The sequence below is a fragment of the Ailuropoda melanoleuca genome, chromosome 13, assembly GCF_002007445.2.
Source record: "Ailuropoda melanoleuca isolate Jingjing chromosome 13, ASM200744v2, whole genome shotgun sequence".
NCBI classification, from domain to species: domain Eukaryota; kingdom Metazoa; phylum Chordata; class Mammalia; order Carnivora; family Ursidae; genus Ailuropoda; species Ailuropoda melanoleuca.
Window position 1 is genome coordinate 75,817,805 of NC_048230.1, and position 17,578 is coordinate 75,835,382.

Sequence of the window (17,578 nt, forward strand, 5' to 3'; positions counted from 1 at the left end):
CAGAATGTTACTCTTTCTACTTCTAATCTCATTCCATATACCATTCACTGTAAGAAAATATTTTCTTACAAAAACAAAAGACGCCTTATGGTCATTCATTGATTAGACACGTGTTTATTAAGTGCCTGGCACATGGAAGGGTGTACTAATCTATAGGGATTCAAGAGTGAACATCATGCTATGGAGAAGTAAAGAAAACAAGTGATTTCCGGCACTCAAAGTTAAGTCAGCATACAGCCAAAGGTTTTAGAAACAGCTTTTTCTAAAGCATTAGTTGCCCACTCCATGGATCAAGTAAACTGACTCGTTAATAAGTTCAATTCAAAGTTAAGATTCAGAGACAAACTTTCTAAAGTTTGCCTCATTTCTGTATCTGACCTAACTGGCTGGAAGCTTCCCAGTTGTGCCTTAAAAAAAAAACTTCTCTCCTTCAAGTATGGGTCCACGGAGTGCAAAGAGTAATTGATTTGTTTGTATTTAATGGGATGGGTTCCTGTTTCCTCCTCCTTGGCCCTGGTTCCACCTAAACTATTCTAAGGGGAAGTGGACAAAAGGAGATGCTATACCATTAAGTATTTTATAAACAACAATCAGGGTAGGATACGAAGTTAACAAATATTCTGGTTTTGTTTTGTTTTAAAGATTTTATTTATTTGACAGAGACAGAGACAGCCAGTGAGAGAGGGAACACAGCAGGGGGAGTGGGAGAGGAAGAAGCAGGCTCATAGCGGAGGAGCCTGATGTGGGGCTCGATCCCATAATGCCGGAATCACGCCCTGAGCCGAAGGCAGACTTAACTGCTGTGCCACCCAGGCGCCCCACAAATATTCTGTTTTACTTACTGTTTGCCACAAAGAATACCTTTAATAAATTGGATCTCATGACATCAGGAAAGAAGGAAGACTCCCACAGTCTGCTGGCTTTAGCAGTTAGTTTCTCCCTTAAAAGATGAACTGGCTTTGACTAAAGTATAAACGAACCAATAACACAGTCCTTAAAAAAATTCTACTTAACAAAACACAATCTGAGTATTTTCCAGAAAAACTAAATAAAATTTGTAACTACTGGGCTTTGGCATTACAACTAAAAATTCTTACAAATGAACAATATGTATATTGGTTTGAAACTGCTCTACCAAGGCTCCTCCTTCTGCACACTATGGTTGAAAGGATCTGAGAGCTGAGTTTCTTTCTTGCTTTTCCTTCTAATCCCCAGGGACAGTTAGCAAAACCTCCACCTGGAAGGTCTTCCTGCTAACTCAACAGAAACAGAGCCAGCCAGTCTCATCAGCTCCCTTCTGCATTTACCTGAAGGTCAATGTAGCCATCGCCTGTGCTGGAGAGCCTTGAGTATTTCACTTTACTACTGGGGATTCCAGTAGCCAGGTTGGTACGAGACGGCATCATAACACACTGCCACAGCTACAGCATGAAGACAAAGAAAACTGTCATTGTATGCAAGTGACAAGAGCGTGTTACATATATTGGAGTTTGGGGCTGAAATGTCATAATAAGCAACTGGCATTTTACGCTCCATCGCACTTAAAATCTGTTATTCCTTTGACACAGTGAAAACATTCTCCTTGTGTATCTACTCTGGTGTGTCCTGGTAGAATGAGAGTCAAGACATTTGCAAAGAAACAGACCCCATGTTTATCTTGTCACCAATATTCCCGTGCCTAATTTTTCCAGAGCCCACACAGAGCGGATGGAAGAGTGGTAACTTAAATCTGAGTCTGACACCAAAGTCCACATTTTCAGTCATTCTGGCCCCTGTCCCTGCTTCAGGAAAAAGCAAGAGGAGCATATGCTAAAATGATTCTCTTATTTGCAGGGAGGGAGAATGGGTGAGATATGGAATACACTCACATCAGCATTTTGTTGATTCCCCCTAATGGGTATCATTCTTTTAATGCAAAAAATCTATAAATTTGGCTATCAGCATTATTAGTACTGGTAATGAGCACTGTTCCAGTGCCAATTTGGCTGTCTCTCTGCCCCACCCCAAGCACTGAAAGTAGTGATTTCATTTTCCAGATTACTTCTACAGCTTACTAAAAAAAAAAAGAGAGAGAGAGAAAAGAATAAAATCTGGTTTTTGTCCAAAATATTCAAAACCAACTTCAGTAATGAAATCATGGCTATTTTGTCACTAGTTTAAGAGATAGCAGATAAGATTAAAAAACAATGACATTTAAATTGGAAAACATTTGTAATTTGTGCACTTTTCCTCCAAAAAATCACAAAATTATATGAACAAAACAAGTAAATCTATTTTGATTGTGAAGCTATTTCTAAAGGTGAAGTGGATCTGTAAAAAGAGGAAATTATTCACAACGGCAACATTAAAGAAAAAAAAAAACAGAAACCATAAAGACTTTGCCTTCCTCTGTTATGACACGTTGGAAATAACCATCATCATTATAATAATGTCAGTTAATAATTACCCAGTATTGGTTGCATACCAGGTACTATTCTAAGTGCTTTCTACATGCTTTATCCCAATTATTAATGAACTGTTTTAAGTGGCCCACAGTCAACCTAAAATAACTAGCATTTTGAATTGGTGCTAAATGCAAATGTCCTTTTTAAGCAATTATATACCAGTGCAGAAATCAAGTTCTGAATCCAGTACGCTAATTGATATGCTTTTCTGAAGTTAGATCAAACTGCATCAAATACTAGGTTTTTAATGTTGCGATCCCTATTACATGATAACCTAAATTTAATTCTACAAAACTTAAAGTTCAAACTACCGGTATGTGGGGCTCTGGAGGGCATTTAATCACCTCTGATTTGTACCGTCTTTTTAAAAAAAAAGTTTACATACTCTGCCATTGCCTATTCATACACCTGCATCAAAACATAAAAAAGCGCACGGTGTGAGGGAGAGGGGAGACGAATGCTTACTGGTGGCAAAGAATACGAATTCTGCAAGAGAAAGGAAAAACTAAATCGCGGTTTTCAGAGTACCAGTCCAAGTTCCCGAAAGGCCTTTTTTTTTTTTTTTTTAAACGTTTCCACCGCAACCCTCAAACTCCCAGAGCACGCGAGGGTTCCAAGACTTTAAAAGCATCAGTAAAACACTTAGCGCAGTGCCTGACATTATGCGCCTCCACACTACCTTCCTGCCCGTCTCCAGACCTAGCCAGGAAGACAAATAAAAACCGACGCGAATTTAGACGTAAACTAACAAAACCGGTTTCTGGGAAGAGGCCAGCCGTGGCGCGGACCGGCGAACGCTCGACACCCAGGACGCGAAGCTAGATTTCGGAAGGGAGAGCAGCCTCGCCCCGCCGGGCGCCTGAGGGGGGCGCTTCTGTTCCCGCCCCGCCGCACGCACGCCTTACCGGAGCGCCGCGCCAGGCCGCCCGCCCGCCGACAGCTCGCTCACGGTTGGCAGCAGAGGCGCCTGAAGCCTCATGGCACGCCTCACCAAACGGCCACCCAGCGCCCCCCCCGCCCAGCTCGGCGCCGGAAGTGACGCGCCGAACGGCGGCGCGCCGGAAGTGGCGTCACCGGGAGCTACGACCTCACACCACTCTCAACTTCCGGTTTTGACCCTCCGCTAGTGGGAGCATCCCGCCCGCGGCTGCGGTGGAGTCCCGCCCTGTGAGGTTGCAGGACTGGCTGCGGCCTGGGTTTGCTGCGGGACACCTCCGCTGGGTTGTATGGGTGGTCTAGGGTGACCGGCCACCTGGGTCACAGTCAGACTCCGGGTAAACCAGCCACTTGTCTCTTTGCCTGAGCCCTCGGGCAGTGTTGGGAGCTCAGTGGTACCCACGGGAGACAGAAACCGAAACAGTGAAGCTGCGTATGACTGGAATGGCCAGGTCTCCTATTCACTGCCCAGGGCTGTAGGCCTTCCCCGCGGGCGGGCCGCGGTTTCTGCTGGTCAATACCCCACCACCACTCTCGAGGGGCCCCACATTCTTGTGCTTCAGTTTCCCTCTCCTCACCTTCAGGCCTGAGGCAGGTTAACAGGCCCGCCGACAAGGGACATTTTGCAGCACATGAAGCTTTGTATATGTCAGATTTATTTAAGTATAATTTACATACAATAAAGTACAATTGGATGAGTTTGACAAGTGCATACAGTCTTGGAACCATCACCAGTCTGTATCAAAGTTACATCGTTCCCAAAACTTCCATCAGGCCCTTTGCAACCAATATCCCTTCCCACCCCCAGGCACACAGAAGGTAATGAACAGTTACCTACTGGGTACAGTGAGTTCTACCATCTAGTAACTAGAACTCAGTCCAGGTAACTGCAACAAAGAAACCAGTCATTTAAACCACCAAGCACAGAATACACGGGATAAAGGACTGTAATGAAGTGATTCTCAATATATACTATGTGCCAGTTTGTGGCTTTGCAGCACAATTAGTAGGAACATTTAAACAGTCTGTTTCACAACTGCTAGGATTAAGTCCCAAAAAAGGCTACTTATACTAGAGAAGTGTTTACACAAACATATTGCTTGGGCCCTAGCACAGATCTACTAAATCTTTCAAGATTCTTTTAAAAGGCTCCCTAGACTAAAGAAACATTGCCCTATAGCAATGCTAGTCTTCTAAAGCCCAAACAGCTTTGAGTACATAAAGCCTCTGGAAAAAAAAAAATGTTAGTTTTTGTTAACAAAATTGACAAAATAACAATATACAGGACTTGGTCTAATCTATTCATTTCTTGAACTCAAGTTAGAAGAATACCAAAATAAGTTTCACAAATGAATTCCCAAAAATATCTTGTCATCTACTGTATTTGGAATACTTTTTTATTGCTATAGCTAATATATTTTTATCAGGCTGCTCTACACTAGAAAAATAAGCACATTTACACGAAATGGTAGCCTGAACTGAATTTCCTAGGATACTTGCAACAGTCATGGTCCAAATGAAGGCACTGTCTTGTGATGTTTGAAATTCAAATAACTTTTATTTAAATTGAAAAACATTCTTAAAACTGCATTTAGAGTCAAAACCCTTTTGTTAGGAAAAATCACAAGTATTTTTAGGTAAGGCAGAAATATTTCTAGGTTAACAAGATCAGATTTGACTTTGGACTTTATTCTTTAAACAAACTGTAAGGAATGAAGGAAAAAATAGGTTATTTACAGAAAATATCTACATACGTACTCAGAGGTACAAATTTGGTGACAGACTTAAGTACATGCTGGCATCTCAGAAGCAGTTCTTAAAAGCTAACTTTATTTTCTTGGATTTTAAGAATACCTAAGATCCTTCTTCATCCTCGATCTTGGGAGCCAAGTAGTATTTTAAATGTCCCATGTCAGCAATTTTATACTCTACAACTGAAAGAAGACAGGAACATAATTAATTATTGAGAAGTACCACATATACCATCTACAAAACAAAATTCAACGAACCGATTATCTTACCGAGGGGTACATCTGCAGACATACTGAGTGTTACTGTAGGAGAGAGCGGAGTGGCTTTTGTAAAGAAGTTCAGGTATCTCAGTGCAAAAGTCAGCTGAACTGGCTCATTCATCTCTATGGTTACCTGAGAGAAAACAAAAGGTTAATTATAATGAAAACCATCAAGAAAGTTGCAACTCATTAGTTTAGAATGTTTATTTTTAAAGATTTATTTATTAGAGAGAGTGCAGGTGCACGCAAGAGAGTAAACGAGTTGAGGGAGAGGTAGAAGGAAAGAATCTTCAAGCAGACCCCAGGCTGAATGCAGAGCCCAAGCAGGGCTCGTTCCATGAGATCATGACCTGACCCGAAACCAAGAGTCAGACGCTTAACCAACTGAGCCACCCAGGCACCCCTGGAATATACATTTAAAAACAAAACAAAAATTGGAGAGTGATATGAAACTAATTTTGAGGACTCGTAAATAAAGCAAAAGAATCAAGTATTTAGTCTGCCTTTTCCCATAAGAGAAAATTCTTCATGGATATGTTTCTAATAAACCAGCTAATATACGAAGGAATGAAATGTAATAATACATTACAACCCTAATGACCTAATGGTTCTAAATGATTATTATGGCTGCTAAAAAAATGTAGACACCTCATACCTATTAGAGGTACACATACCACCATCTGTAAAGTATTCTTGTTCTCTCACTTCCAAAACAAAACACTCCTGAGTATCACCAAGCCTCTAGAGTTGTAGCTACCAGTTTATAGGAAATACAGGTTAGAGGAGCATATTAATTGACATAAGGCATACAGTGGGCAAAATCCAGACTTCAGGAGAACTCAACGACAAAGGACTTGCCTCAACAAATTCTAATGGTGGGGGGGGGGAGAAATTGGAGACCCAAAGGATTAAAAGAATTTGAGGGCCTATCAACGAACTACAATGTATGGAGTTTAATAAAACCTTGATTGAAACAACTTCTGAAATAACCAAGGAAAGAGGAAAACAGTGAAAAATTCCTTAATACTAAATAATGTCATAAGGCGCTCATACTTCAGATATAAAAATATTTATAGAACTAATTTAAGATTAAAACAACAAAAAAAAATCCAGAATGCCAGGGGAATTACAATGTGATTTAGCAGAGAAACAATTCAGAATTAGCCCCTGGACTTTTGCTACTCATATTTTTAAGTCTTCATTTAAACTGACGGTTGAGTGCTCATGCAAGGGACTAGAATATCTAATATTTACTATAAACTTAAAATGCCAGACACTATGTTAGGCACTTTGAATGTTATATTTAATCCTAATAATCCTATGAGGTTAGAACCTTCAATTGTCCTTCATTTACAGAGTTAACTGATGTTTGTTCAAAGGCTAGCAAGGCTTTTTTTACTAAAGATTTTATTTATCTATTTATTTGACAGAGAGAACAAGCAGGGGGGGCAGCAGAGGAAGAGGGAGAAGTGGGCTCCCTGGAAGCCCGATACAGGGCTCAATCCCAGGACCCTGGGATCATGACCTGAGCCGAAGGCCAACGCTTAACCAACTGAGCCACCCAGGCATAGCAAGGCTTTTTAAAAATACAATTACAAAATATTAGTTTATAAATACTCTTCTAAAAAAAACAAAAAACAAAAAAACAAAAAGGCACTTGATTATATAGGAAAACCTTAATTTTAGGATATTTAGTAATTAAAGTGTTCTTTATTTTGTCCCTAAATGGGGGTACTCTAGGCCCCCTTTCTACCATGTAGAAAGTTAATATAAAGATTACATACGAGCTGCTAAAAGGTCAATTTCTACCTCCAACTAGATTCTTCTGTTGAGTTGCAATTACCTTGCTATAGATTGTCTGTGTTCCCACAAAATTCATGTTAAAACCAAATGCCTATGTGATGGTACTTGGAGGTAGGGCCTTTGGGAGGTGCTTAGTGCTACTATCCTTCTAAAAGAGACCCTAGAGAGCTCCTTTGACCTTTCTATCAGGTGAGAAGCCCACTATCTGTGAACCAAGAAGCAGGTCCTCACCAGACACTGAATCTGCCAGCTTCCCGGCCTCTAGAACTGTGAGAAATAAATTTCAGTTGTTTATAAGTCATTGTCTGTGGTATTTTGCTACAGCAGCCTGAACAGACTAAGGCAACCTAATGTTAAGAAAGGTGACAATTTTCTTCAAAGTATTTTCTGTTTACTTAAGAAACTACTTACAGCTTCCTCCTCTTTATCCACATTACTTGTTTGTGACAACTTAATATTTCCATTTCCTAGTTCTCCACTTGCAGAAAATTTCACTCCATCTTTTGCACAGGAAATTACAACAGCATCTCCAATATGGCTGAGATCTCGGCATATACGTGCAAACTCACCAGAAGGCATTTTTACTACACAGCTATACTCTTGCTCCTATTCAAGAAAACAAAATAAAGTTCAACTGCTGGAAATTAAAGATTCGGCATTCTCATTTTCTAAAGACTCTGCATCTAGACAAGAATTCAGAATTTAAGATATCCTGATTACTTTGAAATATCACTCACTGTGTAATTTCATAACATAATCTAACACTCAAAAAATAAATGTAGATATAAAACAAGTACGTCGTAAGAATAATCACACTAAGAAAACTAAAATTAGAGTTTAAACCTTTAAAAATAAATGCACTATTCAGGGAAAAGAGCCTCCCCCAATCACCCTCCAGGGCTAAATCGAGAGGACATTAGGGCATAGCATACTAACAATGATGGGTGTGCAAGCAGGCCCAACACTTACCAAACAAGAAAATAAGATACTAAGGATTTTAAACATCTCAACATCTCTCCTTTTACGTTGATAAACCTAACCTTAATGAATTTCTGTTAATAGAGCTTTAAAGTCTACTCTTAAAAAAAGAAAAAAACAAAAAAGCACAGACGTTAATGCAAATATACATTTGGCAGCCATGAATTGAACCCGATTCATTTCACTGTACTGTAGTTTAATGAAATTAACAAATGTCAGTCTAAATACTAAAACCCCACTTTGGAACATGTATCAGCAGATATACGGAAGTTCCGTTAGGAATTGGGCTTTAAATTGTATTATTAAAATTATCTTATGTAATTATCATGACTTGTACAGTATACTCAGAAACTCTGATACTCACTGGAATTCCAAGCTGTTCAACATCTAAATCCATTAACTTCATTTCGTAATCTGAAACCTTTTCTTGATCTACCAAAAGAAAGCAGATTGAAGTAAAAGCATTTAAGTTTATAACTATGATGTTAAGTTCTACGATCATCACAAACATTTTCTTAAATTTCTCACAACTTTGAGAAATACACTGCATTTAAATTTCCTCCAGTATAACTTAGTAGAAGGGTATGACTTACTCGGAGCTTCGAATACTAGTGCCAGGGTGTCCGCATTATCTTCAGCCCTTAGTGTAATGATGTCTTCATTGCCAGCACATTTTAGAATTTTGGACATGCTAGAACACAGAAGACACAGGATTTAAAATCGACACAATGTTCTCAAGATCGATTTCTGACGCAATTAAAACAAGGAGTTGCCATTTTTACCAGGGTCGTCTGAGGAATTGGGTGAGTTAGGGAAACTGATCCGGCCATTTTGTAATGCAATTTAACAGTATTTATACTTCAAGCACACAGCCTACCACGAGCAATTTCACTTCTGGATAACAAAAGGGCAGTAATTTATGAATTGCAAATCCCTTCGGTAGGTGAAGCAAATTATTGGGTCGTGAGGATCATGAAAAATCATCTAGGATACTCATTAAAACACACTGCATTTAGTCGGCGTAAGTATTTCTCATAAGCCTTAAGATTTAAACATGTTTATGTACTAGACAAGTAGTGATCAAAAAGTTGAAAGCCACTGCCCTAGAGATATTTTAAGTCCACGAACTTAGGGTGACAGAACTAAGGCACATTATAAAGCGGTTAAAGTCCATCAAGCCAAAGGTTGCTCATCCAAGGACGACGACACTTAATGGCTAAAGAGGTGTGCAAGCCTTTTCCTGGCATTGCGAAGAAGCCCGTCATTTTCCCGCCACCACCCGCTTTGTGACTTTGGCGCGGAAAGAGCCGGTTCGCGCGGCTGCCAGCGCGCGCTTTCCGAACCGCGCGCTCTGCTAGATCCCGCCCCTCGGCGTCGCAGGCCAATGAGATGGCGCAGGCCGCCCATGTCAACCAATGAGGGCCTAGCTCGGAGGCGCTCCCGCCAAGAGCAGGAGGTGGGGGGGGGCACTAGAGCCCGGCTCTCGACTACCCCAGGGCTCACCTGGTGAGGTTCACACCCATGGCCAAGTTGCGGTCGCAGCGGTACGTGTCGAAGCCCTCGGAGCGCAGGGTGAGCTGCACCAGGGAGACGTGGGAGGAGTCCATGCTCTGCAGGTTTACGCCGCTCGAGCTTATGTCCCAGCAGGCCTCGTTGATGAGATCCTTAAGCGCCTCCAGCACCTTCTTCAGGATGGAGCCCTGGACCAGGCGCGCCTCGAACATGGTGGCAGAGTCACAACGACGCAGCTACAGGCGGAGATAAAGAGGAAGTTGTAGCCGGCTTGGGCGTCACAGGATAAGAACGAGCCGGCGCACGCAGGAGCGAAAGCCCAAGAGCCAGGACGATCACAATCACCCCGCTGCGCCTGCAACCGTTTAATAGCGCCGCGTCTGCGAGCGCGCGCTCTCCGCCACTGCGCCGCTTGTGGATACGTCACCACGCTGCCCCGCCCATTGCCAGGCGGAGAGACTCCAGGGCCAATAGTGTCCCTGATCTGCATGTAGCCCGCCCTCCCTGAACATCCATTGGAGGGTTGGGTACAGGGGCGGGGCGCCTCCGACTCACGTAGGACTCTGCGTTTTTTGCAGTGTTCTGGGAACCCCGTCGCGAAACAAGTCTGGGCTTGTGAGGGCCAGATCCAGGTTGCGGTTCGCGGAGTTAGAGTTTTGTGTTGCGTGCTGAGCCTCCCGCTTCAGGAACAGAAAGACTTTAGCCACGAAAGAGTGAAACACAAATCCAACCTACCAGGAGGAAGACACCTTGTAGGAGTACACCTGTTTTAAATGTGCGTTTTATTTTTGCTATTATAGAAGTGATGTGCTCCTAAAAGTCAAAACAGTAAAGAGGTGTACAGTTATGATTACAAAATTAGGGGCGCCTGGGTGGCACAGCGGTTAAGCGTCTGCATTCGGCTCAGGGCGTGATCCCGGCGTTATGGGATCGAGCCCCACGTCAGGCTCTTCCGCTATGGGCCTGCTTCTTCCTCTCCCAGTCCCCCTGCTTGTGTTCCCTCTCTCGCTGGCTGTCTCTATCTCTGTCAAATAAATAAATAAAATCTTGAAAAAAAAAAAAGATTACAAAATTATCTCGCCCTCTGCCCGCCCACAGGCACACCAAGCTCGTGTTATTTACTGTATACAACTTTCTAAGCCTATTATCTCTATACAAATTTTTAAAAAACAAAAATGGGCTCATACCAGAAACACTTCTGCAACGTACTTAATAAGATATGTTTAATTTTATGTCACATACCACCTCTATATCAGCACTTCTTAAAACGAGGGAACAGTATCCTATGCATGTAACCAAATTTACCAATTTCTTGTAATTACAAACACCTTTGGGCACTTAGTTGATTTTTGTGAGATTGACTCCTTGAAGTAGCATACACATTAAAGTTTTGATAAATGTTACTAAATTGACCGCTGAAAGATTGCAATTTACCTAAGACTGTGGTCATGCTCATTTCTCCATATTTTCATAACTATAGATATTAGCAGTCTTGCTTTAAAATCTATGCTTATTTGTGTGAAAACTCTAATTTGCATATTAAAAAATTGTTAGGGGGGCAGCTGGGTGGCTCAGTTGATTAATCGTCTGCCTTCTGCTCAGGTCATGATCGCGGTCCTGGGATCCAGCCCGGAATTGGCTCCCTGCTCCCCGGGCCTCTCACTCGTTCTCTCTCTCTCTCTCTCTCAAATAAATAAATAAATAAATAAAAATTGTTACAGGTTGGATAGCTTTCATATATTTCTTTTCTTTCTTTCTTTTTTTTTTTTAAGATTCTTGACCATGGTATATCTTTTCTATTAAACTTTTTTCCTGTTGATTTCAAGGAGCACTTTGTTAATCATTTCTCTATTACATATATTCTTTCTCCCCCCATTTTATTTTTCTTTTGCTTTGGTTATAGCATTTCCCTTTAGCTGTGTTTGCTATCTTATCTTGGTCTGTAGAATTAGTTTTTCTACTATGTATCTTGATGTGGATTTAGTTTTATTTATACTGTCCAGGGAGTTCAGTGTTCCTAAATCAGAAGATTTATGTATTGCATCAAGTCTAGAATATTTTCCATTATTATGGTTTCAAATTTTTCTTTTCCCTACTCTATTCTCTCCCTTTGGCAATTCTAATGGATGAATGTATTTAATTGAAAGTAAGATAACTTCATATTAAGATACACCATTGTTTTATGTAGCACAAGAAAAAAAATGTCAAACCATCACACAATGTTTTATCATTTAAAATTTCTACTTTGTAATTATTGAAAGAACTTTTAGATTATTTAAAATATTTGTATTGTATATTACTCTTTTGCATACATAAAAATATAATCAAAATGAATTAAGGCATTCTTAATATTTCTCCACATTCAGTCTTTCACAGTTGCTGATACTGCTGTGTTTCCATATGCTAGCATACTCTTATCTCAGGTGTTGATGCAGCATTCTCAAAAGTGCAACACTCTTGTCTCTGGAAACTTTTTCAACTCTGTGCCACCCGTTTGTAAATTAAAAAATTTTTTTTTCAATTTTTAAAGTCAATTTAAACAAACAAGAAAGCAGTTTCCCCATGTCTCCCACTCCCACCCCCCCCACCTCTGGTAACCACCAATCTGTTCTCAATCTGTAAGCTCAGTTTTTTGTTTTTGTTTTTGTTTAGGTTCCACATAGAGATCATGTGGTATTTGTCTTTCTCTATCTGATTTGTTCACTTAGCATAATGCCCTCAAGATCCAACCATATTGTTGCAAATGGCAAAATTCCATCCTTTTTTGTGGGTGAATAATATTCTGGGGTGTGTGTGTGTGTGTGTGTGTGTGTGTATCACAATTTCTGTATCCATTAATTCATCAATGGACACTAAGGCTGTCTGTACCTTGTCTAGTGTCATAATCTGCAGTGAACATGCAGTTATACCTATATATATAGATATATCTACATGTTCTCAAGTTAGTGTTCCTATTTTTTATTAATATCCAGAAGTAGAATTGCTGAATTACATGGTAGTTCTATTTTTAGTATTTTGAGGAACTTCCAGACTGTTTTCATTGTGGTTGGACCCATTTACACTCCCACCAACAGTGCACAAATGTTCCCTTTATTCATCTCCTTGCCAATACTTGTTATTTCTCCACCTCCTCCTCCTCCTTCACGATAGGTGTGAGGTGATATCTCATTGTTGTTTTGATTTGTATCTCCCTGATGGTTAATGATGTTCAGCATCTTTTTATATGCCTGTTGGCCATCTACATGTCTTTGGAAAAGTGTCTATTCAAACTTTCTTGCCCAATTTTTTTTTTATTACATTATGTTAGTCACCATACAGTACATCCCCGGATTCCGATGCAAAGTCTTGCCCAATTTTTTAATTGGATTGTTTGGTTTTTGTTATTGTGTAAGATTAGCCCCTATCCTTTACATGATTTGCAATTATTTCATCCCACTCAGTAGGTTGACTTTTCATTTTGTTGATGGTTTCCCATTGGTAAATTTTGATACAGGCACCTTCTTGCTTCATGTATGATCAACTATCCTTTGCATACATTTTAATATCAAAACATTATTATCCATTTTATCCAGTATTATCCATTATAATCCATTATTATCCAGTATTATCCAATACTATCCAAAACAGTATTATCCATTTGTGAGTATTTTCCTTTCTTAATTCTCTTAGAGTCTTCATTCCTTTGCAAAATGTGGAATCTGTTCACTCCAGGGAGGAACATTTGCTTCACTAACAACAAAAGTATACTCGGCTACTCTGTTTCTTTGCTTTTTGCTTACATAATAACATTTTGGTTTAATGCCAATCTAAGTGTAATCAGTTTGAAGACATTTTAGATGGCAATTAAACTCCACCCATGTGGCACCCACATTGCACACAATCAGTTGAAATGAGGGCATATGAATGGCAACGACCTGTGGTCGGAGAAGGCCTTCCAAGGTAGAAGAATTTTATCAGGAAAGCTAGCTGTTTGGAGAGTGGAAGAAAGTATTCTAGCCTGAAAGGGTAATATGTAAAACAAGGACGGCATGTTTAGAAGATGTTCAGGTAGTAGTTTGTTTTACAATTCAAAGATTTTTTATGGGTAATTTCCCCCAGTTTTATTGAGATGTAATTGACATATAATAGAACTCAAAGATTGATATGTCTGGGACACATTGATAAAAGGGGAGACTGGTAAAAGGTGAGGTTGCAAAGGGAAGGAGAAGTGAGAGCTGGTAGGACTTTGCAAGTGCAAGGGGAAATTATCAGATCTTTGACATGATCTAATTTGTGTTATAAGAGGATCACTTTAACATCTCGTAAAGGTGCTATTCCAAACAGTGAGAGGAACAATGTATTAAGTAAACTATCAAACTTGATTAAATTTCTAGGAAATAATAAAGCTATAGACTCTTCCTAATAACTATTCACCAAAATAAATTCCAGATAGATTAAAGAATTAAAATTCAAATAAATAAATTCAAAATTCAAATCAATACTGGCTCAGTCAATAGAGCATGGGACTCTTGACCTCGGGGCTGATTCCCATGTTGGGTGTAGAGATTATTTAAAAATAAAATCTTTAAAAAATTTTTCAAATAAATATAAACCCAATAAGATGTGTAAAAGTCTTTTGGTAAATATTCATGAGATCTTGCTATAGGCTTCTAAACATAAAAGGAAAATCCCCATAAAACTAAGGAATGACTACTTTTTTTTTTCTAAGATTTTTTTTTTTAAGGTTTCATTTATTTGTCCGGGAGAGAGAGAGAGCATGCACAAGCAGGGGGAGCAGCAGGCAGAAGGAGAAGCAGGCTTCCCTCTGAGCAAGGATCCCAGGACACTGGGATCATGACCTGAGCTGAAGGCAGATGCTTAACAGACTGAGCCACCCTGGTGTCCCTAGGAGTGACTACTTAATGACTAAGTTTTAAAACTTCACTATGGCTAAGAGCACTGTGTTGGTTAGTACACTTTATGTTTCTACGACAGAGAATCGGATTCAAACTGATCAAAAGAAAAGGGGACTTTATGCATACAAACAAAAGCCAGAAGTAGCTAGCTTGCAGTGTCCAAGGTTCTGTCATAGTAAGTGTATGAACAAAATGGTTAGCCACATTACTAAACAAAGGAAAATAAATTAAAGGGTGACAGAATTTTAATCTACCAAATTAATGAAAATTATGTCAACATTCACTATTACGAAGAAATCAAGGAAGGGGGCACTTTCATGCATTGAAGATTAGAGTATAAATTGTATAATTTTTCTGGTGGGAATTTGGTAATGTATATGAAAACCTTCAAATTTTATTTATTCTTTGACACCCAAATTCAATCTCTAGGACTTTTTCCTAAAGAAGTAATCAGAGTTACTTACGAAGATGAAGCACTTTTAAGAATATTTCTTATAGAGGGGCATCTGGGTGGCTAAGTTGGTTAAGCATCCAACTTTTTTTTTTTTTAAAGATTTTATTTATTTATTTGATGGAGACAGCCAGTGAGAGAGGGAACACAAGCAGGGGGAGTGGGAGAGGAAGAAGCAGGCTCCTAGCCGAGGAGCCTGATGTGGGGCTCGATCCCAGAATGCTGGGATCACGCCCTGAGCCAAAGGCAGACACTTAACAACTGCGCCACCCAGGCGCCCCAAGCATCCAACTTTTGATCTCAGCTCAGGTCTTGATCTCTGGGTTGTGAGCTCAAGCCTTGTGTTGGACTCCACGCCAAACCTGGAGCCTACTCACACCAAAAAAAGAAAAAATTCTTACAGAATTATTAAAAATTCCTCTAAAATTGGAAATAACCTTGAGGTCTAACAAAATACTATTAGGTAAATTATGGTAAATTGTAAGATGGAATACCAAGCAGCCTTTCAAATACCATTCTTAAAGAACATTTAATGATAAAAAGAAAAGTTAGGTTATGAAATGGCATAAATAGTAGCATTCCAGTTTTCTAGAAGTGTTATATCTAGGTGTAAGTGCATGGAAAATAGAATGAAAATGCAATAATGTAAATAATAACAGTAATTACCTGTGGCTGATAGTACTACTAGTGATTTTAATGTTTTCCATTATACTTTTCTGCATTTTCCATGCTTTCTTCATCAGACATGTATTGTTGATCAGAAAATTTTAATGAATGTCGGGAGAAAAAAATGCTGTGAACTATTTTATATAATTTCTGGCAACTTTCTTTATAAGGTGATACCATGTTAATACATGATATGTTAATACATGAGTGATTCTCAAGTCTAGCTGTCCCTTAGAAACACCTGGAGAGGGGCACTGGGGCAGCTCAGTCAGTTAAGCATCTGTCTTTAGCTCAGGTCATGATCTCAGGGTCCTGGGATCCAGTCCTGCATCGAGCTCCTTGCTCAGTGGGGAGTCTGCTTCTCCCTCCCCCGTACTCCTCCCCCCCCCATGCCCATGTGCACTCTCTCTCTCTCAAATAAGGAAAAGGAAAGAAAAGGAAAGGAAAGGAAAGAAAAGGGAAAAAAAAGAAAAGAAAAGAAAAAAGAAAAGAAAAGAAAAGAAACGAAACGAAACGAAACGAAACGAAACGAAACGAAACACCGGAGAGCTTAACAACAACAAAAAAGCCTATTTCCTCTACGCTCCATCTCCAGAGAGTCTAATTTAATTGGTCTAGGGTGGGCCCTCCATTAGTATCTTTTAGAAGCTCCCCAGGTAATTCTAATAAATAATCAGGACTGTCAATTGTCAATAAACATAAACAGACTTTATCTGCTTTTTATCTTGCCCTTCATATTGCCTTTTTAGTTCTTAGTTTGACAAGTGTTCTCAGGTAGCTAAGCCTTATTCAGTTTCATGAGGCAACATGCAAAATGGAATTGGGAGTGCACTATGCGGAATTGTGATCCAAATCCTGTCCTCCCATAAACTTACGGACCTACTCAATCATTAGACAGTCCATCTACATTATAATGTCGGTCTCCTTTCGGGGAAATTGCAGGTCTCATTTTTTCAAACCAATAGTCTACGTGGGGGTGCAGGTGGCTTTAAGCAAGTATTCATCTATTGATCACGCATGATGAAACAGTACTAATTATTGGCCTGCTTCTCCCTCTCCTTCTGCCCCTCCCCCCTGCTCGTGCGCTCTCTCTCGCTCTCTCTCAAACAAATAAAATCTTTATTTAAAAAAAATATTTTATTTATTTATTTGACAGGAGAGAGCTTGAGCAGGGGGAGCACCAGAGGGAGAGGGAGAAGCGGACTCTCCACCGAGTGGGGAGCCTGATGTGGGGTTCGATCCCCGGACCCTGGGATCACGACCAGAACAGAAGGCAGACACCTTACTGACTGAGCCACCCAGGCACCCCTAAATAAAATCTTTATAAAAATAATAGGAACTAATCAAGGAACGCAATGAAAAGAAGTTATTTAAACAAGATATGCCACAAGACTGAAAGAAATGACCCTAGAGGAAAGAGCTAATATGAGGAAAAGAAGAGAAAAATCAGGGGTGCCTGGGTGGTGCAGTCGTTAAGTGTCTGCCTTCGGCTCAGGGCATGATCCTGGCGTTTTGGGATCGAGCCCCACATCAGGCTCCTCCACTGGGAGCCTGCTTCTTCCTCTCCCACTCCCCTTGCTTGTGTTCCCTCTCTCGCTGGCTGTCTCCATCAAATAAATAAATAAAATCTTAAAAAAAAAAAAAAGAAGGGAAAAATCAGGGATAGAGGAGGAGATGTAAGGTAATGTAAATGATCTGGGGCAGCTGGGTGGCTCAGTGGGTTAAGCATCTTCCTTCAGCTCAGGTCATGATCCCATGGTCCTGGGATGGAGCCCCACATAGGGCCCCCTGCTCAGTGGGGAGCCTGTTGCTTCCCCTGCTTGTGCCTGTTTTTTTTCTCTCTCTCTCAAATAAGTAACACCAAAAAAAAAAAAAAAAAAA

At 40.2% G+C, this 17,578-nt stretch overlaps 2 protein-coding genes across 5 annotated transcripts in view; both read right to left on the reverse strand.

Moving 5' to 3' along the window:
• Positions 1–3,503, reverse strand: part of TMEM230 (transmembrane protein 230) — a 63,381-nt gene extending 59,878 nt beyond the window's left edge. For 3 of the 4 annotated variants that reach the window (XM_019805506.2, XM_034640392.1, XM_019805505.2), the window contains exons 1-2: positions 3,350–3,503; positions 1,308–1,421 (exon numbers count right to left, since the gene is read on the reverse strand). In XM_019805506.2, the coding sequence (XP_019661065.2) occupies positions 1,308–1,406 (99 nt within the window). In that variant the 5' untranslated portion in view covers positions 1,407–1,421; positions 3,350–3,503. Of the gene's footprint in view, positions 1–861; positions 941–1,307; positions 1,422–3,349 lie in introns of all 4 variants that reach the window. The other variant, XM_034640393.1, reaches the window with a different exon arrangement.
• A 512-nt stretch (positions 3,504–4,015) lies between these two features.
• On the reverse strand, positions 4,016–10,102 carry PCNA (proliferating cell nuclear antigen). Its single transcript, XM_002924824.4, has 6 exons — positions 9,677–10,102; positions 8,767–8,864; positions 8,538–8,605; positions 7,607–7,801; positions 5,402–5,525; positions 4,016–5,314 (listed from the first exon to the last, which is right to left on the reverse strand). The coding sequence occupies exons 1-6, from the start codon at positions 9,895–9,897 to the stop codon at positions 5,235–5,237; spliced, it is 786 nt and encodes a 261-aa protein (XP_002924870.1). The 5' UTR covers positions 9,898–10,102; the 3' UTR covers positions 4,016–5,234.
• Positions 10,103–17,578: the final 7,476 nt, after the last annotated feature.